This window comes from Ochotona curzoniae, unplaced genomic scaffold, assembly GCF_017591425.1.
Source record: "Ochotona curzoniae isolate NIBS_2020 unplaced genomic scaffold, NIBS_Ocur_1.0 contig_48, whole genome shotgun sequence".
Classification (NCBI taxonomy): domain Eukaryota; kingdom Metazoa; phylum Chordata; class Mammalia; order Lagomorpha; family Ochotonidae; genus Ochotona; species Ochotona curzoniae.
Genome location: NW_024466391.1, coordinates 369,957 through 397,746, shown reverse-complemented (window position 1 = coordinate 397,746; position 27,790 = coordinate 369,957). Strand labels below are relative to the sequence as shown.

Sequence of the window (27,790 nt, the reverse complement as noted above, 5' to 3'; positions counted from 1 at the left end):
GGATCCCATATGGGTGCCAGGATCTCATATGGACGCTGGTTCTAATCCCAGCAGCCCTGCTTCCCATCCAGCTCCCCACAGCTTGTGGCCTAGGAAAGCGGTCGAGGATGGCCCAACATAGGAGACCTGGAGGAAGTTCCTGGCTCCCGGCTTTGGATCAGCGCAGCATCGGCCATTGCGCTCACTTGGGGAGTGAATCATCGAACGGAAGATCTTCCTCTCTGTCTCTCCTCCTCTCTGTATATCTGACTTTGTAATAAAAATAAATAAATCCTTTTTTTAAAATGGGCAACTTTTTTCTGCACTCAGGCAAAATTCTGAGCCCCAGCCTAGAAGCACAAGGCCAGCACAACCATTCTTCATTATTGCTGGGCAAGGCAAGTGGGGAGCAAACTGGGCAAGTGTAGATGGGTGGGGGGAGCCCAAGCTGCGCTACAGCACCTGTTTCTGGTTTGCCCTGCCTCAAGAGATGCTGCAGTCACCTGGCACTCCCAGGACCATCATGGGCACTTGATAAGCACCAACTGCCACAGCCATCTCTTCCCACAATGCCCTGTCCCCAGCTTCCCAGTGTCCATGACACATGGTAACACAGCAGCTTCCACCAGGACGTGTGCGCTAGCGTCCAGTTCCTGGGAGCTCGGGAGCAGCAGGATTGGCTGTTCCTGGCTCAGCCTCCACTGAGGTTGCAGTCAGAGCACCAGATGGGGCTGGAAGACGCACTTCCTGGATGACTCTAGGCACAACCTTTCACTCACTCTCACACACACACACACACACACACACACACACACGAGGCCCAGCTGAAAGTCAAAGCTAACGTGGTCCCTGGGTTCTGTCTGGCAGTGCTGCTACTGCACCTGATTTTTAAAAACGGTAGCCCAGGAGGTTGGGGAGATGAGTTTACCCTCACCTCAGCCTCATGAGCAAACCCACAGGCCCTGGGAACGGCTGCCCTGGGCCAGTCTGGGGAGGGCCAAAGCCAATACCTGCATGCCCTGGTTCTGAAAGAATGGAGCAAATATGCCAGACTATGCCCTGTGCCTGATGCCATCTTCACAAACTCATGTAGGACTCGCTGTGAAACTGACGGCTGTCTGAGACCTCAGTGGCACCAGACACTATCAGGCAACCCTCACCCCAGGAGACACACGACGATCTCGGGGAACAGTTTTGGTTATCACATAGCAGGGTGGCATGCTGTCACCTAGCCAGCAAGAGGAGGCCAGGATTGTTGCTGAATTTCAGACAGGCCCCAGGACACAGTCCCCTGCTGTTGTCCCTAGGTCCACAGGTGGCAGAAATTGTGGTCTGCCTCTGGGGGGCCGGGAGGAGCAGCAGAGGTGGCCTGGGACGAGCGTGGGGCACCGGGGGGCACCGTGGGGAGCTGCAGGATGAAACAGAAGACAAACGCACGCACATATACACACATGTCACATACACACACGTGCATACAGTGGGCACAGACACATGGACACACTATTCATACAAACCACACAAGGCACACAGATATGTACACACACCACATATGCAACACAAACCCACATGCCACTGTACAACACATAGATATGAGGCACAGCATGCAACACACACACACCCAGGAGAAGGCGTGCAGTCGAGCACTCTGCTAGCTGTGCCTGTCGGGGAAGTGTGTACGACGATACACACGGCCCTAACAATAATGAAATAAATAACTGAGAGGCCTGAATCAGCTGGCTGATGGTTCTAGTGTGGAGACTGCTACAGCTTGCTCCATGCATTCCAGTCTCCTCTGCTACGCTGGCCACATACTAGCTGTCTCAAGCCAAAAATCAAACATGGGTGAAAAAGAAGTCACAGGACATCGGAATTTCAAAACCCAGGGCCCCTAGCCTGGGAGAATAAGGCCCTGTCCACAGCTGGACAGGGCAGCAGCTCGGCACGGACCCCAGAGCCTAGTGGCTTGATTTGATTCCTGCCCTGGTAATGACCAGGCACCTTTGAGGGTGCTACAGCCTTGGCACAAGGAAAGACGCAACCTACATCATGGAGAAGTACACAGCTGGGCTCAGTGAGTCCATCGTGGCACCATCATTTAGCTCTGGCTCCATCCGAGCAGTTAACAATGTAAGGGTCCCTCTTCACTGGCAAGCTGGGGGCTGTGGCTTGCAGCCCAAAGCCTGTTTACACTCACTGTGTGCTGACGGACAGCAAGAAACATCATGTCTCCTGACGTCCAAAGTGCAGGCCAGGCAGGTCACACAACCCTCTCTGCACGGCCTTTCCACATGACATGCCTGGCACCTGCCGATCCAACTTCATAGCTGGGAGCTAGAAGCTCACAGCCAAGGTTCCCTCCCCTTCGGGGAGGTCGGCACGCATGGCCCCTGTGCAGGGCCCTACAAGGACACCTTGGGACAGCGTCGTATTGGGCCTCAGTTGCTCCCAGGACCCTGCCTCATGGGATCAGGCTCAGGCTTATTTTTCCACCCATCTTACAGAGGAGCAGCTGAGCTCAGAACAGCCAAGCAGGGTCCCCAAGGGTCTCTGCCTTCAAGCAGCCAGCACTACTGGGGGCACTTAGGTGGCAGGAAGCTGCCAGCAGACCCAGGGACCCTACTGGGGCTGAGCAAGCCACTCTCACCTCTGGAAGCCACAGGGTTGCCCCACACAGCCCAGCGGTGGCCTCTCAGTGTCCATCACGGTACCCCAGCTGTCCTCCTGCACTCCAGGGATGGGCTGACCCACACAACATGTTTTCCAATGCCAGGGTGGTCCCAAGGCACCTTGACTGCCTGTTGCCATGCAGACGACCCAAGTCTCCCACACACCTGCTTCTTCCTCATGTATATATAGATTTTTAAATGAAGATTCACTTATTTGAAAGTCAAAGTCACAAAGAAGGACAGAAAAAAAAAAATCAGAGGTTTTCCATCGTTGGCTCATGCCCCCATGGCTATAACAGCCAGAGTTGGGCCAGGCTGAAACCAGCAACCAGAAGCCTCTTCTGGATCCCCACTTGGGTCACAGAAGCACAAGGACTTGGGCCATCTTCCATTGCTGTCCTGTGTGCATCAGCAAAGGAGCTGGCGAGACATAAACTGGCCCTATATGGGATGCCAGCATCAGAGGCGGTGGCTTGACACACTATGCCACAGTCCTAGCCCCCACTCTTCCCTCCCTCTAACTCCTCTCCTCGGGGCTGTGCTGGGACGTTTGAAGACTGGCCTGACGAGGCAGAGCTTGGGTTGCTGTGGGCCAGGAAGGGCTTCTCTGTGCTCTGAGGGGAGCTGAGGTGGGCTCTGGCACTCCTGCATGTCCCTGATGGGACCTCGTGATGCTGGTCTCCCGGGGCCACGGCGCAGGGGTGTGTGACCTTGAGAAGTGCCCCTGGTGGCATTGTCCCCAAGGGCAGATGGAGCCCCCTGTGGATTACTGGACTCCACACTCAGGACTGAAGGTACGTTTTGGCATGTCATCCTGCCATTGGCATCACTTCCTAAGACAGAAAGGAATTCTCAAGACTCCACAGAGGGTCGGGGTGGCTGGCCTCACCAAGGGTCCTCAGCATCCTGCTGTCAACTAACATTACTGCAGCCTGACAGAAATGTCGCCAGGGGCAGAGCCGGCCAGCTCCTGGGCAGGAGATCTGGGAGCTGCAAACACAGTTAAAGGCAGGAGGGTGGGCAGTGGGGCTCCACATGCTGGACCTCAGGAAAACAAGCTGAGACCCCAGGGCACTGGCAGCTGTGATTCCTCAAATTGGTGCAGGCTGGCCCTCCCCAGCCACCCAGCAAAGCAGGTGCCATAGGCCTTCCCACCCCCACCTGCCGCTGTGGCCCAGAGAAGCAGCAGCATTTCCTGGGAGCCAGCACAGTCCCACAGAGTAGATGTCACCTCAGTGTTCCACAGGCCTGACTGGCAGGCCTGGGGACGCTCTTGAGCCAGGGGGTATGTTGATAAAGAGAGCAGACCTGGGGAAACTGAGGCAGCCTGGGCCCAATCTTCTGAATTATCAAGAGGAGCCAGACACACTGTTGATTTGTTAACAGGAAATCTCTTCACTATTGAATCTGCAACTAATTCCAAACATCTGAAGTGCTCTGCACATCAAACACAACCCAGGTACAGCCACCCGCGCTCCAGCCCTGGCAGCAAAGTCAGAGTCCAGCCAGGACCCGAGTCTCTCTCCCTCCCTCATGAAAGCCAACAGCTGAGGTGTGGAGTCTAAGCAGACGTGGGATCCAATCCACCAGCCACCACCTGCTGTGGGACCTCAAGCAAGGTGCGGCCTCCAAGCCTTCCGGTCTGTGAAGTGGCGCGACCATATCAGCCCCCAGCTTGCTGAGCTGTTCCAGGAGGCCATGGCATGGGCTCCAGCAAGGCTGGAGGCTGTGACCATTGTTTCAATATGGGGATGCACTTTTGAAAATTCTCCCCTTGGAGACATCAGGCTCTAACCTGCAGTTGCTGTAAGATTGAACCCAGTCAGCCCTGCCTGTCCTTGGTCTCCTGGAAGTTGCCTTTAAATGGAGTTTGTGACAATCAGAAGAGCAGATATCTCCCTGTCCCACGTTCACGAAAAGCAGTTCATCTGGAGTGGCCTGGCCCCAAGGATGCCTGGGCCCATCTCCTGCTCAGAGCTGCCTCTGGTCACTTCCATGAAGCCCAAGAACACAGCTTATGCTGTTACCAGAGACCCCCCACCTCGGGGTGCCAGCACTGGCGAGTGGAGAGTTCTGCCTGGGGCCAGAACACCCACATCTCAGCTCGTGGCTTCCTCAGCTCAGCAGCAACAGCCATGCGGGCTGGGGAAGTGACCGTGTGGAAGCCCAGGAGGCCCCAGACCCTGCTGACCAGAACCCAAGCTGACGGCACGCCAACCATCTGGACCGGCATTCCTGCTCCTAGCATAAGTCTCCGGAGAAATGAGAGCAAGCTTTGGTAAGGAAGCCCAGGAATGTCCACAGAGGCCATGCCCCGAGGCAGCCAACAGCTGGAACCACTGCACCAACGCCCAGCACCAGGGCCTGACCCGGGCGGGGCCCCACACGGCCATACCTCGGGACTTGCTCCCTGAGACTCATCAGGGACAAAGGGATTCACACCAGGTGAGTCCTGGAATGCAAGATTCAAACACAGGCAAGGCAGGAACACCAGAAAGAAGTCAGAGCCAAAACGGCACCTTTGGGAACACAGCGACCCTCAAGGCCCCGTCTGCGTTGGTGGGCCCCCGGATGAAGCATCGCTGTGGACTCGGAACTTGCACACTGAACCCTGTGCGTCCACTCTACCCCCAGTAAGACGTTCTGAGGGGCAGAGCAGCCACCCGCGGTGAGCTGCAGGTGGTGACCCCTCCAGCAGGGCAGGGAGTGTTCAGTCCACACACACACTGAGCAGGAGGCCTGGGCGTCTGTGCAAGGAGCACACCTCCCTGTTGTGCAGCAGACCGACTTCTAAGCGAGCCACCTCCCTGAGAGACGCAGAGCCCCTGGGTACACACCAGCCCATGCCAGCCACTGGATTTCCTCTAGCCCCCCATGATACCCCAACAGGGCAGCTCACAGCTGCCAGGGAGGACAGTGGCGGGGTTGTCCAACCCACCAGTGCCTAGCTTGGGATAGGAAAAAATAAATGCTGGTAAAGGGATGGTGTGGTGGCCAGGAGCAAGAGCCCTGCATGTGCACAGAGCCCCACCATCTCCCAGCCCCGGGACCAACTGACCTGGCTTCCCTCCGCCTCGGTTGTGCATCTGTATAATGGGACCATTCCAGGGCTCAGCATGCTTTTGTGGTCAGGAAGGTCGATAAGGTCTGCTAAGTGAATCAGATAGTATCTGTCAGACGACACCTGGTGCATTATTTGACCATTTCTCGAATACCTCAACACCTCCCTCTGAGCCAAGCCCAACGGGGCGGACCCCAGCCCTTGGAGCTCACATCCTGGCAGAGGCAAAAGAAGGACCAGGAGTAGTGCAGTGGGTCCCCCTCACCCCAACCCCTGGGAGCCACCTGTCCCCAGCCAGCCCTGACTAGACATGTGGCTGGTCTGTACAAAGCACAGATCCTCAACAAACCTTCTCAGTACAAACAGGTTCTGCGAAGCTGAGGTACTTGCCAAGAGCCCGGGAGGTGCGGGAGGAACTGCTTCCACAGATACCTGTGAACGGAACCCCCAAACCACGGGCAGGCCAGGTCCTGCGACTTTAAACCCGTGTTCCTGGCTCCCCGCCCCCTTGCCACCACGTGGATTTAAAACCCACGCGGCAGCCGGGCTCCTGCCCCCCTTCTGCCATTGGCCGAGGCCACCAGCACTTGTGCCCAATCAAACTGGCTTCCCCCAGAATCCGAACTTGGGATTGGTGTGTCCGCAGTGTCATTCCGGGCTGCCTGTGACGCAGCGTTGTCTGGCACCCCCGCCTTGCGAGTGTCTTGAGTCCCATTAAAGGGGCTGCATTGGTTCAGCAACTGCCCTGAGCTTTCTGCAGTTGAAGCGAAGGACGCTGTAGAAATGCATCGCGTTTATTCGCCTACTATGAACATCCTGGCGTGTTCTTGTAGTCTTTTTTTTTTTTTTTTTTACTAATTTATATATTAGGATCAGATTGTTTTTCCAATTAACTTTAAAAAGGGCTTTTCAATATCAACTAATTTTTTAAAGTTTATTTATTTTTAGGGCTATTTATTTATTAGAGGCAGTTTACAGAAAAAAGGAGATACAGAGAAACAGAACCTTCCATGTTCCCCAAAACAGCGACCACCACCAGATGTGAGCAGATTCAAAGCCAGGAGCCAGCAGCTTCCTCAGGGTCTCCCATGTGTGTCTCCTCTGCTGTTCTCCCAGGCCACAAGCAGGGAGCTAGATCAGAAGTGGAGCAGCCGGGACTTGAACCGATGCCCCTATGGATGTCGACCCTAGTCTGTGAGCCAGCATGCCACCCCCTCCTCCTGCATCAAACAATCTTTGAAAACACGATTTTGAACAACTCCATGATCTTTAGCCATTGGGGTTTTTCCCCCTTTCATTTTCACTTTTGCAAGGGAAAGTGAAATCAACATTTCGTCCTGAAGTCTTCCCTCAGTTCCCTGATTGTTTCATGTCTCATACACGGGATCAGGCGTACTCCGTACGATGCACCTTGACCTACAGAGCTGTCCCACAGCCGTGCCTGTTGGGCCCTCGCCAGCTGCGGCTGGCAGCAGCTCCTGGGGCTCAGGACTGGGGACAGCTGCAGGCAGTGTAGGAAAGGGGCTGAGGGAGCAGCAGAGGGGGCCTTCACGGGCCACCAGGACTGGGCTCCCTGGGTTCCAGCGGTGCCTGCCTGGCCTTCTAGAGACTGGGAGAGCCCTGAGTGGCTACTCCAGGGGTCATGTAGGGAGACACACAGGGCATAGTTAACCTGAAGGACAAGGCAACCGACAAATGTGTGGGAAGTAACAGTTCAAGAGAAGTCCTCCAAACAGAAGAAGGAGGCAGTGGGACTCACACAGGGGTGCCCTAGGCCCCACTCCGGCCAGCGGTCTGTACCCTGTGCAATCTCCATTCTCTCCTTCCTGCGGCCCAGTGTGCAGGGCCCTTCCTGGCGTCAGCAGCCTCGGGTTTCCCAGATGAGGTTGCACACAGCCAGAAGTGGCCACAGGCTCGCGTATCTGCGGCTGCCATTGCTGACTTCAAGTCTGGGGGCGGGGGGAGCACCAGGAAATGGGAGAGTGCAAGGGCAGACTCCCCAAGGGCAAAGCGGGCTGGCCACTGCCACTGTGTGCCCCAAGGGCTGGTGCAGAGCCCGGGATCGCCTCTGTGCCAGGCTAGATGCCTAGCACTGACACGGCCCAGGCTCCTGCACTTCTGACCGGTTTGGCCTTGATGTTCTCTCCCCCCTGCTCCAACCGCTGCCTCTCTCAAGGCCCAGCAACAAATGAGCCCTGCCCAGTGCCCTCCACACACTGCCCCCTGCTCCCCCCATGTATTAGTTTTCCTTGGTTCACAGCCACAGGCTGCAGGCACATTCTTCCTGGGAGATGCAGGCTGTTCCCGCTCCACGTAAGTGAATGACAAGCAGCCACTTCCAAAGGGATCGACATGGGAACCTTCCAGACCTGCTTCAGGCTTGTGTCACCTTAGGCTGCTTCAGGTAACCAAAGGCACTGAGGGTCCTGGGCCAGGGGGTCAGCAGTGGACACCAGCCCAGCTCTGCCTTTCCCCAGCACCTCATGCTCAGCCAACTCCCAGTTCTCTCCAGGCTTCCGTTGACCCATCTAGCAGAAAACAAGACTGGCACCACTATTCCCTTTGCCCCATGCCATGTTCCAGCCTGGGCCCTGGGGCTCTGTCTTCTCTGCAGAGTGAGCAAGTCCCTTGCTCAAGAACCGATGATGCCTGGGTGCAGCATGTCCCCTGTGGCCAGGTTAGCCCAGCTTCTTTGGATTCTTCTTGGGGACTTCAACCATGTGACACTTGTCTAGTACTTTCCATACCAGCACTGGGACACATATGACACAGCCAAGGAAATGCATCCCACATGCATACACATGCAAATGTACAGATAGACACACATCCTACACGCATGCATGCACAAATGTACAATCCAAACTAGATGCGCGCACACACCCGTGCAGCTTTATGGTCAAGACGCCTAGTTCTGCATTTGGTAGCAGAAGCGTTTGTCCTCCTGGTAGGCGCTGGCCCAGGCTTCTGGCTCCTGGCATTGGTGGAAGCCGGTCCGGGCCAGGCAGGAAGGAGAGATTTCTCAGCAAGCAAAGGTGTGGCCTGCAGGCCTGCGTGTTTAGGGGCCGCCACAGCACCTTGTGCACCGAGGCTTGCCCAGGAGCCACTGCACGCCAAAACCCAACAGAAGCAGCAGGGCGTGGCAGCCATCCTGGGGCTTCCAGGCCAGTGACAGGACAGGGAACTCACAAACGCAGACTCTGGCTGCTCTGTGTCTTGGAAGGTGAACATTTTACAGAGATGCCATTATGCAGGGGGTGAAGGGGTCCTGGAGAACCTTCTGGAGCCAAAGGGGCTGCAGTTGCCCAAGACTGGGGACAAGGACACAGCTCAACTGCATGCAACCCCTGGCTCCAACCCCCAGCCCCTCTCTGGTAAAAGGGAACAGTTTTAGTTTGGACCTCAAGGGGGTGTTGCGGGGGAACCAATGCCCAGCTGCCCGGTTCACATATTTGTTAAATGACTAAACGGAAGAATGTGAACAGGGCCTAGCCCAGGGCGGTCCCCAACACACAGTAAAGCAAGACAAACAAGAAAAGAAGTGTGAAGATGCTAACCTAGGAAAGCCAACTTGGGCAAGATGAACCCCAGGAAGGACCTGAGGGACAATGACTCAGAGTGGCCCAAGGTGGTCATGTCCCTGAAGTGGCCCTAAAGGCTTCTTAAGGATGAATCCGTCTGCGGGGACTGGGGGAGAGGAGACACAGGGCGGGTCAGCCCTGGGAAGTCCTGCCTGTCCGGCCCTGGCTGTGCTCACAGCAGGCTCTTTGTTGGCACAGTCGGACCATCTCCACAGTGCCCAACCACCCGGGGCCGGTGGGCACAGTCAGGATATCTTCGCCAGCCAGCTTTGGCCTTGGCCCAGCCCCATGCTGGCTTTCAGGGTCACCCAGCTGGCAGCCAATGCAGTCTGGCGTCCAAGCAGGGCTGGCTGCAGAATTTTCAGGGCCCCTTGGGCAAAAACCAGGAACTAGTATGGATTTCCAGACAACGACACAAGAACATTAAACTAAGCCTCTGTGGGAGCGTCAGGCCCCGTGGGAGGGCCGGGAGGAGGCCACGCCCCACTCCTCACCCCACCCCCAGCCAGCTTTGCCTCCTAGGGGTCCTGTGGCTTAGGGACACACAGCCAAAGTCTGTGACCATCTCTGGATTGGGATATTTCTCCTCAGTTCCAGTGTTGTGCACGGGCCTGCTGCAGCAGAGTGGCAGCCAGCACTCACTGCTAGCCGCCGAAGCCACTCAAGGGCGCCGGCTGTGGCCCACTACTGCTACAGATGCAAGCACTCAGATGCAAGCACACAAGGGGGGTTTATTCAAACTCGAGTTTGGGTCTCCAACTGTCAGTGATACAGCAGTCCTTGGTCGAGAGAGCCCCAAGGTAGAAAAATCACAGGATTCTTGCACAGTTCAGGGGGATTCCGCAGTCACACTTAGGATTGGTTAACTGTATCTCTGCCAGTCAGAATTGTAACTATCAACCCCTCATTTACAGTCTTGTCTCTTCAGGGAAACCTGGCCTTAATGTCACCTAGGCTAAGATGGAGTCTCTTAAGTTAACTGGGATTCTGAGGTCTTTCATTTTTTTTCACTAGACTTCATGGGCTAACCAAAACCCCTTAGTTTCTCTTCCCATAAAGAAGCTGGCCTTGGCACCTGCTACCCCTCTGCCGGGGACTTCCTTCCCACTGCCCCTTACACAACTGATTGCCACCATCCCAGAGAGGTCGCTGCCCTGACAGCTGGAGTGCAGGTCCTCTCCAGACTCTCTTTGTTAGTTGTTTAAAACAGTTCAAGTTCTAGTTCATATGATATTATGATATTACATGCAGCTAATTCCCACAACCTGGTTCCTTACCATGAGCCGAAAACAGCAGCTGCAACGAAGTATCTTAGAAGTATCTTAGGAGGTTTACTCCAGCAGGGCAGGAACAGGGTGGAGGTGGTGGACATCAGCGGGTGGCAGGGGGGTGGAATGGGAGGAAGAGGGTGGGGGCAACCGGAAGGAGAAGAGAAAGAGCCACTCCTGGGGGTCCTTTTTGTCACTCAGGTGAGCCTACAAGGTGTGGGGGGCGGGGATTGGGAGGGATGGAGGGCAGGCCCCAGGCGATTGGTGCCTGAGACTGTCACAGGTGATTGCCTAAGAATGATTGGTAAGTGGGCAGAGCTGGGGAAGGGGCTGGGAGAGTGGCAGTGGGATTCCCAGGTGAAACGCCCAATTAGTGGACAGCTGGACTGGCGTGAATTTTGTGAGCTGTGAGGAAGAGGAAATGGCGCTGGGTCCAGGGTGGGATATTCAAAATACTCCTTACATTCCTCCCTTTTGTTATATATAAAGGGGCATTGTTCTCTATGGCTTCTTCAAGCTGAGTTTTCTCTTGGCAGTGGTTGCAGTCTGATGGGAGATGGAGGGACACTCCTAGTTCTGCCAGAAAAAAAACACAACTGGTTAATGGTTTGATTAGAAAAAAAATTACATTTGAGTGGATGACACAGGAATGGGGGCGGGTTATGAAGAGTCCTTTTGCGAAGGTGGCTTGGGTTCTTTTTCTCTTAGCCAGGCCTTCTTGTGCTTCAGGCATTGGTTCTTCATTACTCCTGAATGGTCAACACAGACAAGGTAGCTCCACCAGGAACCAGAGACCCCGACTGCCTATCATGCCATCTAACCCCTCACATATCCAGAGGAACGAACCCCAACTGTTCGTAGGGATAAAGGGACGGCGACCGCTCTATCTGCTTCGAACTGAAGGGGGCGTTGTTGAGTAACAGCAGAGGTAGGGGCTTCTAGAGGCTCCTGGTAGAAGGTGGACCTCATCAGGTGTCTGAAGTACTGCCTGGCACTTGGAGGCTTCTCTCTGTTGAAGTCTAGATAACAAAACATAACATAACCTTTCCCAACCTAGTAGGTCATGAGTTCAGTTAGAAACCCCAGTTGGGATACTTGGGCTTTCAAGCTTAGATATAAAAGAATCGTCAGGTTTCAACCTTTGTCAGAGGAAACATTACTTTAGTTTAAAACTGTGGACTAGATTTATATCAGTTTAACTTAACTACTTCAAGTCCCAAATTTTAAAACAAACCCAATGAGTGCAATGAAACACATGAAACCTTTTGAATTGTATGAAATTGTTATCTGAAACAATGAAAGGATTCGTATGTGACATCAGAATATCAACCCATCCCAGGACAGGGAACTGCAAATTGACTTCTTGACTAACTTTGAATTATTGCATTTGATGTTGGAAAATGCTATAGTAGTTTTGCATCTAGGTAGGGAGTGGGCAAGTGTTAGATTTAACAATTATATTTTACCAATCGTTGCAAGCCCTAAAAGTTTCAGGAAGACATCTAGCCTAGAACATAAAACACAGCACTCAAAACATTCTGTTACAAGACCTACTAGTCACATTGTAGATGGCACAAGATTTAAACTAGTTTTCATTTACAATAATCTACCAGTTTATCGTATTCCAACAAGATTTTAAGAACTTTATACACTTCAAGGCAGAGGCAAGCAGTCTGCTAATTTATAGTGTAACAAGCCATGTACTGGCGATTGAAGAACACAAGAATCTTAAGTAGATGAGCTCAGAGATCCCAAATAACTTGGCAAATGAGGAACACATGAAATCTGTCTTACGGCAGTGAAGGTATCCTACGTCAGTGCAGTCTGGTAAAAACTGAAGAGGGAGATGGCAAACACGTCTTGTCGGGTCAGTGATGCAGGCTGAGCAGTTACAGGCTAACTAACTTTTACCTAGAAAAGCTTCTTTTCTGAGCATCTAGCTTTCTCTCTGTCACCTGAGCTAATTTGGGGCACCTGAGAGACCCTGACGGTCACTGTGAGAGAGGGAAAAAGCCAAAGCTAGCTGGGACAGAGAAGGCTGTGTCCATATGCAAACTTACAGTTTTCCCTTCCGCTGTGAGAACCACCCAGGGCTGTTGGGTGCTGTTCCAAGGTGTCACTGAAGTCCGTGGATGGCCTTGAGCCTGTGAAAGTTCACCGGCTGCTTCCGTCCCATGTGGCAGATCCAATGGGAAATGACTGACCTGAAGTACTTGGCCTTCATGAGCAGTCATATCTCGAATGACCTCTTTGGTAGCTGGGACGTGGCCCAGGGCATCCTGTCTGAAGATCCTTGGCGAAGTGTCCATGCTTCTGCAATGAAGAGCCCTTGGGAGGCCTCCGGGGGTCTCACTGGAACCAGGAGCCCACCTGTCCTATACTGCTCTGCCATGGGATCCCCTCCTGGTCTCTGAGGTAAAAGACCATGGTGACCCCTTGAAGAGGAAATCAGGGCACTTTCAGGTCCCATTTGTAAGTTTCCAAAACGCTTTCCTAAAGTCCAGGGCAGTTAAGAATCTGTTATCTGTACATCACCTACTCTTCTCTACATAGAATCTAATGGAATATATCAAAGTCAAGCATTTTAAGAAGCTGGGGGATTTCTCTGTGGCAATAAATCTGAGATTTATTTCAATCAATTTCAATCAAGCAATTCTCATCTATGAACATTTTCATCTATAAGCCAATTAGAATAGGCTACATAGCTTGCCACACAAACATGTACTTAGATACCAGGTAACATGCATTATAAAACAAAACAGCTTTTGTAATAGCCTTTTTGAAAAAATAGTTTTAAGCTCTAAAAAAAGTTTTAAAGTTACCAGTTATTTAGAATTACATCTTGCTCTTAGTAACACTAGTTGCAGGTGCTTTTAGTTGGAACCTGTAGTTTGCTGTTTAACTTTCGCTCTGTCTGCAGTGGATGCAATAGTGTCTCCTGGAACCTAGAAGATGAAGCACTTATTGTTAGAATTACAAAGTTATCAAGTATAAACATCTATTTACTTTACACAGCACACTGTGGAACCACCTGTAGGACTTTATGCACACTTGTGCTGTTTAGGCCTTGTTCATTAGGATAACAGCTGTAAACAATAATGCAATAATAAGATTATTAGGCTTGAGCGATGTTTTCACATTTGTACCAATAGCAGTGTTAATATTTCATCATCATAACATAAAATTTATACCACTTCACATCTTAACAGCATCTTTCAATAAAATCCAAACAGCCTAATCAATGGTCATCTCTACCAGAAGAGAGATAAGTTCTTTTTGACATTCCCATGGGGCCTGACTGGGAATATCAAAAATCAGCAAGTTTGAAATGTTTGAGTTTTTAAATGACTGCTAAATGACTGTGAAGGGCGCCTAGTAGGCTTAAAATGTGTGGTAAACCAATTGATTGTTGAACCCTAACCCCGCATCACTGGCCAGTCCCCTGGGGCCTGCCCTCCATCCCTCCCAATCCCCGCCCCCCACACCTTGCAGGCTCACCTGAGTGACAAAGGCCCCAGGTGCGGCCTCTCTCTTCTCCTTCCGGCCCTCCCCTCCCCCAGCCTCCCCACCACCCCATCCTGTTCCTGCCCTGCTGGAATAAACCTCCTAAGGTATTTCACTGCGTCTGGTGTTTTTGGCTCACACTAAAGAACCAGGTTGCGGGGATTAGCTGCGTGTAATAATATCATAATAATACCGCAGTAATGTATGAACTAGAACTTGAACTGTTTTAAATAACACTCTTGGTGCCTGCTCCAGCTCTGCCCTCTGAAACGGTCCCCCGGCCTCTGCTGGCTCAAGCGCTCTGTCTTGGCTTTGAGAAAATGAGGACTGGGCTTCTTCAGTGTAGGGTTGAGCTGCCACCTCCTTAGGGAGGGCTCCCCTGACCTCTCTCCACCCAAAGCTGCAGAGCTTTGGGGTGAGTGTGTCCGAGGCGCCTCTGTACTCCGCAGGGACACAGGACCTGGCACGCAGTCGGAGCTCAGCACTTGTAGAAGGAAAGGAGGCCTCTCCCCCTCGGGAACACTGGTTCCCACAGCTCCCCACACCCCAGCCTGTTTCTGTCCCTCTCCTCCCCCACCGCCATGTGCCCTGGGCAGAATTTGTGAGTCACGGGCGCTTCTGCATAAGCCCAGCCTGGCAGTGGCCTCCACGTCCTCATAACCACATTCCCAGCCCAGTGGCCGGTGCACGTGGGGTCACCAGACAGCCATTTACATTAGAACTTCAGATAAACAAGACCTAGTCTTAGTACAAGTATGTCCCAAATGCTGCCTAGGGTATACTTACACGGCACACTGCTTGTGGCACATCTGAGAACCAGATGGAACCACACGTCCAGAGTTTATCGCGCAGCTCTAGGCACGCTGTGCGGGCCTGGCCAGGCCCACACACCTCCCAAGGTCATCCTGCACTGTCCACTGGCCACTCCTGTGTCTGGGAGTCTACCTGCTAGTCGGCAGCGTGGACCCCCCTCCCAGGACGGCAGTGAAGATGCACATTGTGTCAACCTGCATCTGGCTCCCCACTTGCCCCAGCTACACCCCACCAAGGCACCATGAGTTCCCCAATTCTGCAGAGGAGGAAAACACGGCTTTGGGGGCCCTGCTTTGGACCCCTGAGCCCTCCAGGCAGGACCAGCTAGGACACAGGCTAAGCCAACCTCCGGTGACCCCATGAGCACAGCAGGGTCCCGCCTTGGCACTGTGTAAACAGTGGAGTCTCTGGGGACCCAGACGCAAGAGTGGGAGGTCTGGGCTGGCTTCCTAATCCTCCCTCCGAATTAACTGGTTATTTTGTCCAGCGGCTTTCAACCTGGGTTGTGTAAATGTTGCCTCATTCCCAAGACAATCAGTGGGGGATTTCTCCCTGCCAGACAGGCCAGGTCTCCGCAAGAGACGTCCCCCGGGGCGGGAGCTGTGTCCAGCGTCCTGGGCTGGAAGCCCAGTGAAAGTTTGTGGATTGAAGGAAAGAAGGTACAGCTGAAAGGAGGGGGTGGGGTGAGGGGGACCCTGGGCGCCGCGGGCCCCTCCCCCACCCCCAGGGTCTGCTGAGGGAACCCCGAGGGTTCCCGCTCCGGGGTCGCCAGCCAAGCCCTAGGGAAGACGACTGGCGGGGACGCCGTTTTTTTCTGCCCTGGCCCGGGCAGCTGGTGCCTGACCCCAGGCTGGTTGGTGCTCCAAGGCGCACAAGGGATGATGGGCTGGCATCTTTGAGCCTCCTTCTGGGCCAGCCACCTGGGCCCCTTATGACATTGTCCCAGGCAGCCATGCCTGAGCTTAGACCCTCCGGAGAAGTCCCCCAAGACAGGAACTCGGGGTGTGTGTGTGTGTGTGTGTGTGTGTGTGTGTGTGTGTGGTGTGTGTGTGTGTGTGTGTGTGTGTGTGTGTGTGTGTGTCGTTCTGCAGGGTGAATGCTCCCTGGGCTACACAAATTCTCCCAATTCTACCTACACTTTCCACATTCCTTCCTTATCCTGTACCCAATTTATTCAAAAGAAAATAATAGCAACTTTGAGCAGCTTTTTTCTTTTGCTTTGAAATAAAAAAAGCAGTCCTTGCTCATTACCAAAACTCCGGGTCGTAGAGGAAGCCGTGGATACTTAAAGGAAACGGGTGGGTGCTCGCTTCGGCAGCACGTTTACTAAAGGAAACGGGTGTGTGTCGGGGGCGGGGAGAGACACCCCAGGGACCTGGACAAGAGATTACCCCAGGGTCGTCCTGCCTGCCCTAGTTGGTGTCCGGCGGAGCTCGCGTTTGGAATTGCCGAGGCACACAGTATGCGCTGCAAAAGTGCTGGCTCCCAGAGGGGACGCACCGAATTCTGGGGAGGTTGCAGAAGGTGCCAGGGAGGGAGGTCTCTTGCGTAATATTTTAATATTTTTTCTTTATACTCCGAGAACGTGTGTTCTCGGAGCACTTGGGTAATTAAAACTTCAGGAAATAAAATCCCAGCCCCGACTCCCGCCCTCTGGAAAGCGAGCCGCGCCCCCCAGCCGGCAGGCCCCGCGGGCAGCAGACAATGGGTGTGGATTCGCCCGGGGCCGCCGGCTGGGGCAGGACAATACACCCGTCCGCGACACGTATTTACATGACAACGCTGCCGGGCGTGTCTACGCGAGTCCCAGGCTCCCCGAGTCCACCTCCTCGGTAAAAGCGCGAGGGGGGGTTGCGTCTCGGCCTAGGAGCCTCGTGGGGCGACGGAGAGATCCTCGTGCGAATTCAGCCCATGGGTGACTAGTCCGGGGAGCGTCCCCTTCCTTCCCCAAGGTCCCTTTCCCGTCTCCGCTTCGTGCTCCTTAGGAGGCAGGGTAGCCACCCTGCCCCGGCCAGGCCCAGGACCCCGGGGATGGCGGCTCGGGGAGGGCGCACCCGAACTCTCCGGCGCGCGCGGGCCAGGGCTGGGCGCCGTGGCGTGGGTCCCGGGTCTCCGCGGGCCGCCTGCTGCTGGCCCTTTAAGAGCCCGCCCCGTTTCCCGTCTCCCCGCCCCCCCAGCCCGGCCCGGAGAGGGGGTGCGGGGGAACCTCGGCGGGGATTGGCGCAGCGCGCGCCCCCTCCCCGGCCCCCGCGCGGTGGGAACCGGCAGCCCCGTCTAGCGCTGACGTCAGACCGTCTGCCTGCCTCCGACCGCGGTCTCGGAGCGAAACCCGATCTCCTTGGACTTGAATGAGGAGGAGGAGGCGGCGGCGGCGGCGCTCGGCTGGGGAAAGCCAGCGGCGGAGGCTCAGCCCCGGCGGCAGCGCGCGTCCCGGCTGCCGGCCCATTTCCCGGACGCTACCCACGGGCACTGCCGACGCACCGGGGGCGTCCGGGGGGCGCAGAGGAGCGCGGCCCCGCGCGCTGAGCCCCGCGGCGCCCCCGGGAACTTGGCGGCGCCCCAAGCAGGCGAGCCGGGGCGCGCCTTTCCCCTCTTCTCCCCCCGCCGCGCGCCTCCTGCATGCGGGGCCCTAGCCCTGGGCGCCGGCCGGAGCCCCCCCCGGTCGCCCCCGCGCCCCCCGAGCCGCGCGCCGCCGCGCCGCGCCGTCCATGCACCGCTTGATGGGGGCCAACAGCACCGCCGCCGCCGCCGGGCAGCCGAATGTCTCCTGCACGTGCAACTGCAGGCGCTCTTTGTTCCAGAGCATGGAGATCAGTGAGTGACCCCGCGCCCCTTCCCTAGGCCCCGTCGGACGCCGACCCCGAGTCCGGGCGCAGCCGCGGGCGGGAGCCGGGGCCGTGTGCCCTGCGCCCGCCGCGCCCCGGGCGCGCCCTCTCGGCCCGCGGCGTCTGGCGGCCGGCCCGGCTTTGTCCCGCTGCCCCGCGCCCCACCCGCCGGCACTCGGACCGGAGGCGGCGCGCACGGCACGGGAGGGCCGGCACGGCCGGAGCCGAGAAGTTACAGTTTTATTCCCCTAAGGGGCCGTGGCGGTGGAGCAATTAGGCCGGCTTTTTATCAACTTGGAGCGGGGGTTGGGTGGAGTGTGGCCGGCCGCTAGACGCTGTCTGGTCTGCGAAGTGTCTGGGCCCGGGTTGGTGTGTCTCGAGCGTGCGTGGCGCTGTGTCTCGGTCCCGGGAGTGGGTTTCGCTGCGTCTGCGGGATGTGCGTGTCTGCGTGTGTCTGTCTGGCGCTCGGTGCGTCTCCCTAGGTGTCTGCGGGGCTGGTGCGGTCTGTCCCCCGAGGACGTGTCTCCCCCGTGTGCCTGTGTCAGTGCGCGGCCCCGCGGCCCGGGTATCCCCGGAAACTTGGGGAGCCAACGGTGCTCATGTGTTTGAAGCTGGGGCCCAGCGTGGGTCCTGAGTGTGTGTGTCATCGTGCGCACGCCGAGTCCCCGGCCCGACTATATATAGCTCTGTCTGGCCGGCATGGCTCAGTCTGGCTGGGACGGTGGTTAAAGAGGAGTGGAAGTTTGGGACTGGGGAGCAGCTGGACCCAGGGTGGGGAGTGGGGGCGTTTGGGCCTCAGGGCTGGCGTCAGCGCCCTGCATAAGCAGAAGTTGAGACAAGGGACCTCCGCCTTCCCTTGCTGCCTTCCTACCTCGCCGCCCACTCGTGGGTATTTGGTTCAGGGGTGAATGGAGCCTTCTCCCCGACCCCAGCCCATCCTGGTGGGTGAGTGGTTCGGTGGGGGAATAGAGTCCCCTCTCCCTCCCCCAAGCTCACCCCCTTTTAGGGGGCCTTTTGCCTGCCTGAACTTTTTCCTTCGCTTTGTCTGGACTCACTGGGGAGGCGTCTCAGCTGTTCCTTGCTGTGCCGCCTTCCGCAGCCAGGACCCCAAGTCCCGAGGCAGCTGCTGGGTGACTCATGAAGCCGTCGTCCATGGCCCCCCCAGCCCTGAGAGATCCCCAAGAGGTACAGATAACCCGGAACCAGCCCTTGGCAGCCCGGGCCAACCATCTTCTCTGTGGTGGGTCTCCGTCTGCCCACCCCGTTCCTGCCCCGCCTCCACACCCCCAGCTGCCCAGAGCCAGGTGGGGACGTGCCAGGAGAAGGTGCCCGGGGCTGGCGATTGTGGAATTGACTTGCTTTAAACCAGATTGCTTCCCAGAGGCCCTTGGTGAACTCGGGTTAATGAAACGCACGAGGATATCATTAAATATGCTGGCACTTGTTCCAAGAGACGCTGCCTGGGGGGGCCTCCCGCCCAAGGGACCCTCTTGGTGCCATGGCCCTTATCCCAGGGCTGGCCACGGCTTTTTAAACATTGACTGACTCCTCGCCCTTCTTGAGCTCATCAGCCCTAATGTTGTGGCCGACACCAGGCATCTTGTTAAATTCCTTGCCTGCACCCGTCCGCCCGCTGCTCATGCTCTGCCTTGGCATCGCAGCCAGACCCTTGAGGTTAGAACCTGGATCCTGGCCCCTGCCTGGGTGGGGCACTACACCCTTTGCCCACAGCAGTTCCCTGCTTCTCAGGAAGCAGCTAGGGAGGGCAGACAGGCCTGAGGTACAGTGTAACAGTTTGTTGCAAGTGTTAATCAAGTTTCCTTGAAAGAGTGGACTGAGGGAGCCCTAAGGCCTGGCGCTTGCCGAGTTCCTTGACAACAAAAGATGGGAAGGAAGGAAGGGAGGGAGGGAGAAGTTGGAGCTGCGGTGGGTTTCATGGACCCCATCCTGGAGAACTCGCTGTGGCCTGGGATCAGGCAGTCCTCCGCAGGGATGCCGTCTTTCCGTTGGAGATGGGCCTGTTTGGCCCTCAGGCCACCTTGAAAACTGGGACCATGCTGGTGGGCATCTGAAATCCTGGTGGGGCTGAAGGCTGCTGGCTAGGCCTCGTTGCCTAGCAGGGCTCCTCGCCTGCCGGTGCTGCTTCTCTCTGTCTGGGCTTCAGTGGCCCCAAACTTCAGACCTGGGTCAGGGCAGCTTTGGTGAACTTGGAATTCAAGGCCCTTAGTCTAAGAGATGAAGAAGATCAGCAGGAAGCTTTGCCCATGGGTCCCTTGAGGAGGTATGCCTTGAACTTGGGGTCTGGAGCAGTTCAGCAGTGTCACTCTTGTCTGGGAGCTGGGGCTGGCTCTGGGAAGCCACATGGGTGGGCCTTGGCACTCCAGGGGTGAGGGTGCTGTCTGGGAACCAGGGGTCCTGGGATTGAAAGTGCTTGGCCCGGGTGCCTGCAGATAAGGTCTCCAGCTCTCTGCAGCTCTTGGAAGTTTCTCCTGTTTTGCCTGAGACGAAGGGGACAGACAGATCAGTGTGATGTGTGCTGTGTGGACAGATGGGAATCGGGTGCCAGACGGCGCTGGCTAGCAGGAGTGCCGACTCTGTGGTGGCATCTCCAGGGGCACTGTTTGTTGAACACCGGCAGGTGCCGGAGGCCTGGGCCTTCCCAGCAGCCTGTTCCAAGCAGATATTCCAAATGCTGGAAACGTGTCGGGACGCCCAGCCTTCCGTGAACATGTCTGGCTTGTGCTGCTCCTGTTGGAATGCAGACATCTGGGCCAGAGAATGGGGGTGGGCATGGGGTGGCAGATGTGGAGTGGGCATGGAGCTGTGAGGGGCTCTGGGCTGCAGCCCTGCATCTCAGGAGCTGCCTTCCACCACCTGACTTCCAGCTGTGTCTTCCCAGACTGTTTCCAGATGCAGCCCAGTGGCTCTGGTGAGGACCACAGGTGAATCAGGTGTTGGGGTTCCCCATGAGGTATTGGGAGACCAGGGGACAGCACGAAAACCCCCAGGCAACCTCACCTCCCTTCCAAAGTCCAGGCCTCCAAAGGCCTGAGTGGCTTCACACTTTATGTCTGCCACCTTGGCCTCCTACGTCTTAATTTTGGTGTGGAGTAGGTAGGGGAAGGATGAGGGCCCCCCCGGGGGGGGTGAGGCCCCCAGTTTTCGTCTTAGATTGCCATTTAGGGGCAGGCTGGTGATTTAGGAGTCTGATTAGAATTGTGCTGTGGGCCGGTCTCCTCTCCCTGTGGCTGTCTGGGCTGGGACTTTTAACCTGCATGGTTTCCGACTGTCTGGGTTTTAGGTTGTGGTGCAATAAGGGACTAGTGTGTGGTGACTGCAGTGTGGGCCCAGACACTTGGCAGCAGCCTGCCGTGAAATGTGGGTGAAGCTCAGCGGGACCAGGGTCAGGGTGAGTCAAGAGGCGCCCTCAGGAAGTGGACCTGTCCCCACAGGTGCACTTCCTGCACCTCTGGCTTCTCGGCTGGAGAGGGGCCCTGGGCATACCTTGTCCCTGTGAGTTGTGCAGATTGAGGGGAGCGTGCAGTGTGTGCATTGCCTGAAGGAGGAGGCTATAGGAAGACCAGGCTTTCCTTCTGGAAGCTTCTACAGCCTCCTGTCTGCAGGGTGTAGCTTCCTCCAGGTAGCTCAGGTGTGACCAGACACCTGCTCCATACCTCCCAGCTCCATTCAGGACTTGACAGGGGCTGGTCCTGAGTGCTGTCTGGCTCTGCACTGCTGTGGGGGTGCGGGGCTCTGCGCATGCAAGGGGTGCGGGGGTGTCAAAGCAAGGCTTTTTCCACAATGTTGCATAATATGGGTGTGGTTGGAGAGCTGTGGGTGCTGGTGCCAGCTCTCCATGTACCTGGGCACACTGGGGGCTTCATGAGGCTGGCAGAACAGGCTTCAGAGAACTGTTACAGGGAAGTAGAGGGCGCGATTTTGCTGGAAAACTCCAGGATGTTCTGTACTGCCAAGAGGCCGCACAAGTGGCCTACCCTATTCGAGGCTGTGTTTGTGGTGGGCCTGGGTTCGACTCCAGTGTCTGTCCTGCTCAGTCCCCCAAGGCCACAACTGGTACAGTGCCCAGTAAGGAAAGTGGGCATGAACACCCCACTGGAGACCATGACCTTGAACACGGAGGTAACCAAAGATTTGGGTCACGCTCCTGGTCTGTGCCAGACCCAGTGCGAATTGAGCTGGCCAAAGCCTACCATGTCTGCCCTTGGCCCACACGGCTCCAGACAGTCTCTGGCCTACCAGTGGGTCCCTGCCCCCAGCACTGGCATGGGTGCCCAGCAGCTGGGAGGGGGCCATGAGGTCAACACACCAGCTAGACTGCAGCTCCTGCCATGTCCATTTCCCAGGGAGCAAAAAGCCCCGGACAGGTGGGGTGTCTTGAGCCTCTCATGTTTGAACATGAGCTTCGGTTGCTCCCTCGTGTGTGGAATCACAAGAAAGGCCCTACCTCACCAGTGCAGGTTTCTCTGCAACACTGATTGCCTCATTGTCCCGCTGGGTGACACTGCCAGGCCACACTTGTCAATCATCGGCAGAAGTGCCAGGATCCCAGGGTGACTTCCCGCCAGCAGGCAGGCCTTTAGCGCCCTGGCCAGGCCTGGGGACTCAGGGCAGCCTGGAGCCGGGAGCCTCCAAAGGACTTCCTTCCCCACACAGCTCCTGAATTTTTGCTTCCGCTGCTTGTCCTGGTTGGATTTGGAGCCATTGTTACATGCCAGGTGCTAGTGACACATTCCTCCTAGTTTTATGTTTGTTTTGTTTTGTTGGGAAAGCAGATTTATGGAGAGAAGGAGAGGAGGAGTCTTCTGTTCACTGGTTCACTCCCCAAATGGGCTGTAATGGCCGGAGCTGAGCTGATCCAAAGTCAGGAGCCAGGAGCTTCTTTTGGGTTTCCCACATGGGTGCAGGGTCCTAAGGGCGTGGGCCATCCTCTACTGCTTTTCCAGGCCGCAAGGAGGGAGCTGGATGGGAAGTGGAGCAGTCAGGACACAAACAGTTGTCCGTATGGGATCCTGGTGCTTGCAGGTGGAAGATTAGCCAGTTGAATCATCACACCCACCAGCGCGGAGATCAGAGAGAGTGGAGCACTCACTCTAGGCCACACGTGTGAAGTGGGGATTCAGGTGCTTGCTTCCTCATGGCCTCACCTTCGCGCCCCCTCCCCGACCCAAGGGCATGTGTCTGAGCCTGTGCGTCAGGGAGGAGCTGCTGGTGCCTGCGGGTGCATGGAAGGCCAGAGTTTGTTTGAGGACAGGCGGCAGGGATGACACCAGCAGAGGTGTTTTTGGAGAGCCCCCTCTCTCCCAAAGCCATCATGCTGCAGGGGTTCTGGGAGCTCCCCAGCTTTCTTCCGTTCCACCTGTTTGAGGATGGTCCATAGCTATGCCTCGTCTGTTCTCCCTGTAGTCACCAAGCACTGAGGGGTGGGGATGACCTCTGTTTTGTTCGCTGTGCACCCCCAAAGCCTGGCCGCACTGCCTGATTTGACAACAGGATCAGTGGGCAGGGAGGTGGAATGGGCCATGGTAAGATGTTGCCAAGAAGGCTTGGCAGATCTTTGAGCCTTCGCTTTTTCCTCTGTGACATGACTGGAGGAAGGACCCTGTCACGCTCTGAGGAGGACATGCTGTGTGGAGCGTGGTGTTTTGGTCTCCCGCCCACCCCAAGGAGGGAAAGTTGCTGGTGGTGATGCAGCCAACCTGCCTGGGGAGATGTGGGTTTCTTAGCCATCAGTCTGGTCCACTGTGGGTACCAGGGCGACCAGAGAGCCTTGCCAGGTCCCGCCCTGCCCCCTAGAACCGGGTCGGGCAATTCTTGGCACACACCTGCTGTGGATGCCAGAGTGTGTTACAGTTACTCTGGCAGCTGCAGGTGGGGCTTATGTTTGCTCAGACGTGACGTTGAGATGAAAGTGGGAAGCCACACCATGAAAGTGGGAAGCCGCCTCTGTGACTCAGGTGGCGGCTGGATCCCAACGCAGGCAAACTCGAGTGTATGCGCCTTGCACCAGGGCGACAGTGAGGGGAGGAGGGGAGTGTTGAGTTGGTACCTGAAGCCACCTGGCAAAGGTGTCAGCAGCGTGGGCAGCCCTGCAATCTGCTGTCCTGCCCTTCAAGTGGACTTTTTGAAAGATTCATTTGTGTTTATTTGAAAGGCGTGGTTAACGGAGAAAGCAGGAAAGAAATAATCATCTTCCATCTACTGGTTTATTCTCTAAGTGCTGCAGTGAACAGAGCCAGGCCTTCGCAAGCCAGAGGGTGCAGGGGCCAGAGCACTGGGCATCTGTGCTGCTTTTGTAGCCTAGGAGCAGGCAGCTGGATGGAGAGTGAAGCGATGGTGTCTGTATGGAGGGAGGCTTTAGCCCAGCTCAGTCATGATTGTATCTGGGGCTTTGGGCTATGGCTCTCTTGGCAGACAGGAAGAACCCTGGCTACCTGGTGCCAAATTTGAGAGTTCCCATGCTCCACAGTCGGGATGTTGAGTGAAGCTTGCTCACAGCCTCCTGCCAGCGATACCTCCCAGTTCCTCCCATTGCCAGGCTGAGCGGGTGTAGCCCCTGCCTCCAGACAGGACAGTCTTGCAGGCCCAGGATGCCACCCTGACTTCTAAGTTTTGGGAATTGTCCCATCAGCTTGTGTGGCTTTGGTTTGGACTGCAGGGAGAATAGCGGAACAGGGTACCTGGATATCCCTCCGTTTCCCCCTGGGTGGCCAGGGCATCACTGATTCTTGCAAGGGGTGGCCCATGGTGGGGTCACTGGCATTGCCCCCCTTTGCCGTCACTGTAGGGTTCCCCCCACCAATCCTCAGTGTGCAGTTGACATAGGTAGCAGGGATAGCAGAATTCAGGTTGGTCTGTTCCATCTGTAGAAGGTGTTGTTTCCTCCCCAACCTGGGGATGGGGAGCGGGGACCTGAATGGGACAGATGCCACTGTGGGCTTGTCTGGGTATCTGAGGCTCAGAATGTGGAGTCCCCCATGCAGGCATGGGTCCCGAATCTGTTGCTCCAAGACAGGAAGAGGTCACACCTGTCCTGAACACATATAGATTCCCCCTCTTGTCATATCCCCAACACAATGCAGCAGGATAGTATTTACGTAGCATCAATCTCATTTAAGGTACTATAAGCCACTTAGGGATGGCTTGAAGTGTATGGGCCCATGCAAAGGCTGGGTCCTTCACGCCGTGGACACAAGTGTCTGCAGATCTCGGTGTCTGTAGGGCTCTTGGCACAGTCCTGTGGACACTGGGCAACTACTTGTTTTCATGTCTGTGCAAGCCATGTATCTTACACATTGTCTACATGGACATATCACACACGGGCCGGAAAGGTGTGACTTGCACCTGCCGAGGCTAGAAGGCGTCTCTGGGTGCCTGTCTCCTGCAGGGGTACCCCAGAGGCAGTGTCAAGCCTTTCTGCAGCTTTGTTCCTACAGGTGGGGTAAACCAGGATTTCCAACTCTGTCCTCGGCTGTAAGGAATGTGACAGCTGAGTCTGTTTTCCAGAAATGGGGCCCAGCAGGCCATCCTTGCCCCAAGAGGTTTCTCAGCCTTGGTGATTGAAGTTACTAGCCTACCCACAGCTCACATAGCACAGGTCCCAAGAGAACTGCGGTACCACCTGCCTTGTCTTTCCGGGACAGTCCAGGCAACTGATGTCTGGCAGGGCAAGGGACCTTGTGGCAGGTGCAGGGAGTCGGCAGTGCTGCACAGTGTGATATTCGGGAACTAATTCTCCCTGATCTTGTAGACTAGGATCTGAAACTCCACTCTGATGTGATTGAATGACCGGCTAAGCACTTGACTCAGAGCTCAGCACTTGGTAGCTGCTTGATAAAAGCTAGCTGGGGTGATCCAAAGCTGTGGCTGCTGGCAAGTGGGACTCCATTTGGGACTGGAAGCTGGGTCTGTGGGACAGGGTGAGGGATCACTCTCAGCCTTGGGGAGAGCTGCACTGTGGTCGCCGTGGCCGGCCCAGGCCTGCGGGCTGACTCGCTGCAGAGGCAGCACCTCCATCTGGCAGACTGAGACTTTGCATGCGGCCACAACAAAGACCATTTGTCTATCGGTGAAAAAGAAAAAAATGAAGTTTATGAAAGATTTGTTTTTTTGAAAGGTGACTAGGGCTCGGCCAGCGCGAAGTCGGGAGCCAGGAGGAGCTTGTTTCTGGCCTTCCGTGTGGGTATTAGGGTCCAAGCACTTGGCTTCCTCTGCTGCCTTCCCAGGCCATTAGCAGGGAGCTGGATGGGAAGTGGAACAGCGGGGGCTCAACCTGCGCTTATAAGGGATGCCAGCATTACAGGCGGTGGCCGAACCCGTGACACTACAACCCCATGACTGCCACCTTTAGGAAGCAAGCTCCAAGAGCTCGGCTGAGGTTCTGGTCACCGTGCTCATGTCTTCACACCTTGTAAGGGTGTTGCTTAAGGTCCAAGTGACCTTCCAGAAGAAGGCGGAAAGTGAAGTGTGAGGGTGAGCAGGATTAGCTCAAGTCTCACTCAAGTCTGGGGACCCCGTGGGAATTTGAGAGCCGCCCCCACCCCTCCCTGCAGATCCTCTCCTGCCTGGGCTCTTGTGCCGGAGCCCGTCGCAGCTCTAATTGCCTTGCTAAAAACAATTTAGTCGGTAATAATTCTGTGAGCTTATGAATCAACTTTGCGCAAACACCCTGAGTAATTTCTTTGTTCTCTTCTCTCTACTTTGTAATTGGTGTCTGTAAAAGCCAAAGGGTTGGCCTTGCGGAAGGCGTGATTCATTTATTGGTGTCTGCACCGCCTCGTTATCGCTCAGTCATTTCAGAACGCCGGCGCGGGGAGCCCCGGTGATTCATGCCGGCCTGAGCTTGCCAGCTGGTGGGGTCACGGCCACAGGAGGAAATGACTGTTTCTACCCTATTGATGGTGTGGGAGACAGAGGTGTGGAGATGGCGCACAGGGTGTCGGTTGCCCTGGCACGTATGCCCAGTGTGCTGGCACCACCCCACCCTTGCAGGCCACTCTGCCGCATCACACTGATGCGCACTCGGGCCTCAGGGTCTCATGAGCACCTCGCCGTGATCCTGGGCCCTGACCCTGAGCAGCTGCACCTGCACGGGTCACGTGGTAGCCACCCGTGCAGAACACCTCACGGGCCCACCATGGAACCTGTGGCTTAACGTGTCAAGGGATTGTTGGACCCTGTCACTCCTCCGCTGGTGAGTTACTGGCTGTTTGTTCGTAATTGTCAGGTGTTGGTGTTGTTTGGAATCTCCACGTGTTGCTACCAACTTTGCCTAATTTTATTAGTTGTTTTGGGCCCTACATAAAATTGTCACCGTCCTCCTAGCCCCGGCAATTAGAGTCACCTGCCCCGTGGCCTGGAGGTATCATAATTAAGAGTCTGGCTTCTTGGAGTTGCTGTAATTCAGTTGAAGAAAGTTTCCTTCCTGTGGAGCCCACGCTACCTGACACTGTGTCCACAGCCTTTCCGTTCAGCATTGCTAGCGTGAGACCAGGGCTAGCACCTGTTGGTAGGCATCCATCCCGTTCCCGGCCAGTGAGAAAACTCGCTGGAGCAGAGACTCGCTGGTAGCTGACTCCCAGGCTGCAGAAGAACCCTGCTTCCGCAGGTGGCCTGCGTTTAGGGACCGAGCCCGATGCCCGGCCCGGTGGGTTTGCTTCCTTGTCCGACTCTGACAGGTGCAGGTGCTCGGCTGTGTGCTGGTGCGCCCCACCCCAGCTGGCCGTCTGTCCGTTAATCCAGTTCCTCCTGAGGGATGGGGCTCAGGCACTTGCAAGAAGCACGGAGCTGAGAAGTTTCTGAACGTGTTCTGCAGAGCTGAGCTACAGAAGCACTTGAAGGGCTTAGTGGTCCCTGTTTCCCACCATGTACTCCTTCCCTTGCTGGAAGGGTCATGGAGCAGCAGGGACTAGGCCACAGTACTCAGGGCGGGGATGGTTTGGAGTTGTGCTGGCCCAGAGGCAGGGGACATCGCTGAGACGTAGTGACAGGGCCATGGCAAGCACAGGTGGAAACAGCCCCCAGGGGACTCCAGGCTCAGCCATCTCCTTTCTCTCTACACCATTTTCCTTTCTGTGCA

General features: G+C 56.0%; 1 protein-coding gene across 1 annotated transcript in view; it reads left to right on the top strand.

The window, feature by feature from the left end:
* Positions 1–17,577: 17,577 nt before the first annotated feature.
* Positions 17,578–27,790, top strand: part of PMEPA1 (prostate transmembrane protein, androgen induced 1) — a 38,616-nt gene continuing 28,403 nt past the window's right edge. The window contains exon 1 of the mRNA XM_040988194.1: positions 17,578–17,683. Within this exon, the coding sequence (XP_040844128.1) occupies positions 17,578–17,683 (106 nt within the window). The remainder of the gene's footprint in view (positions 17,684–27,790) is intronic.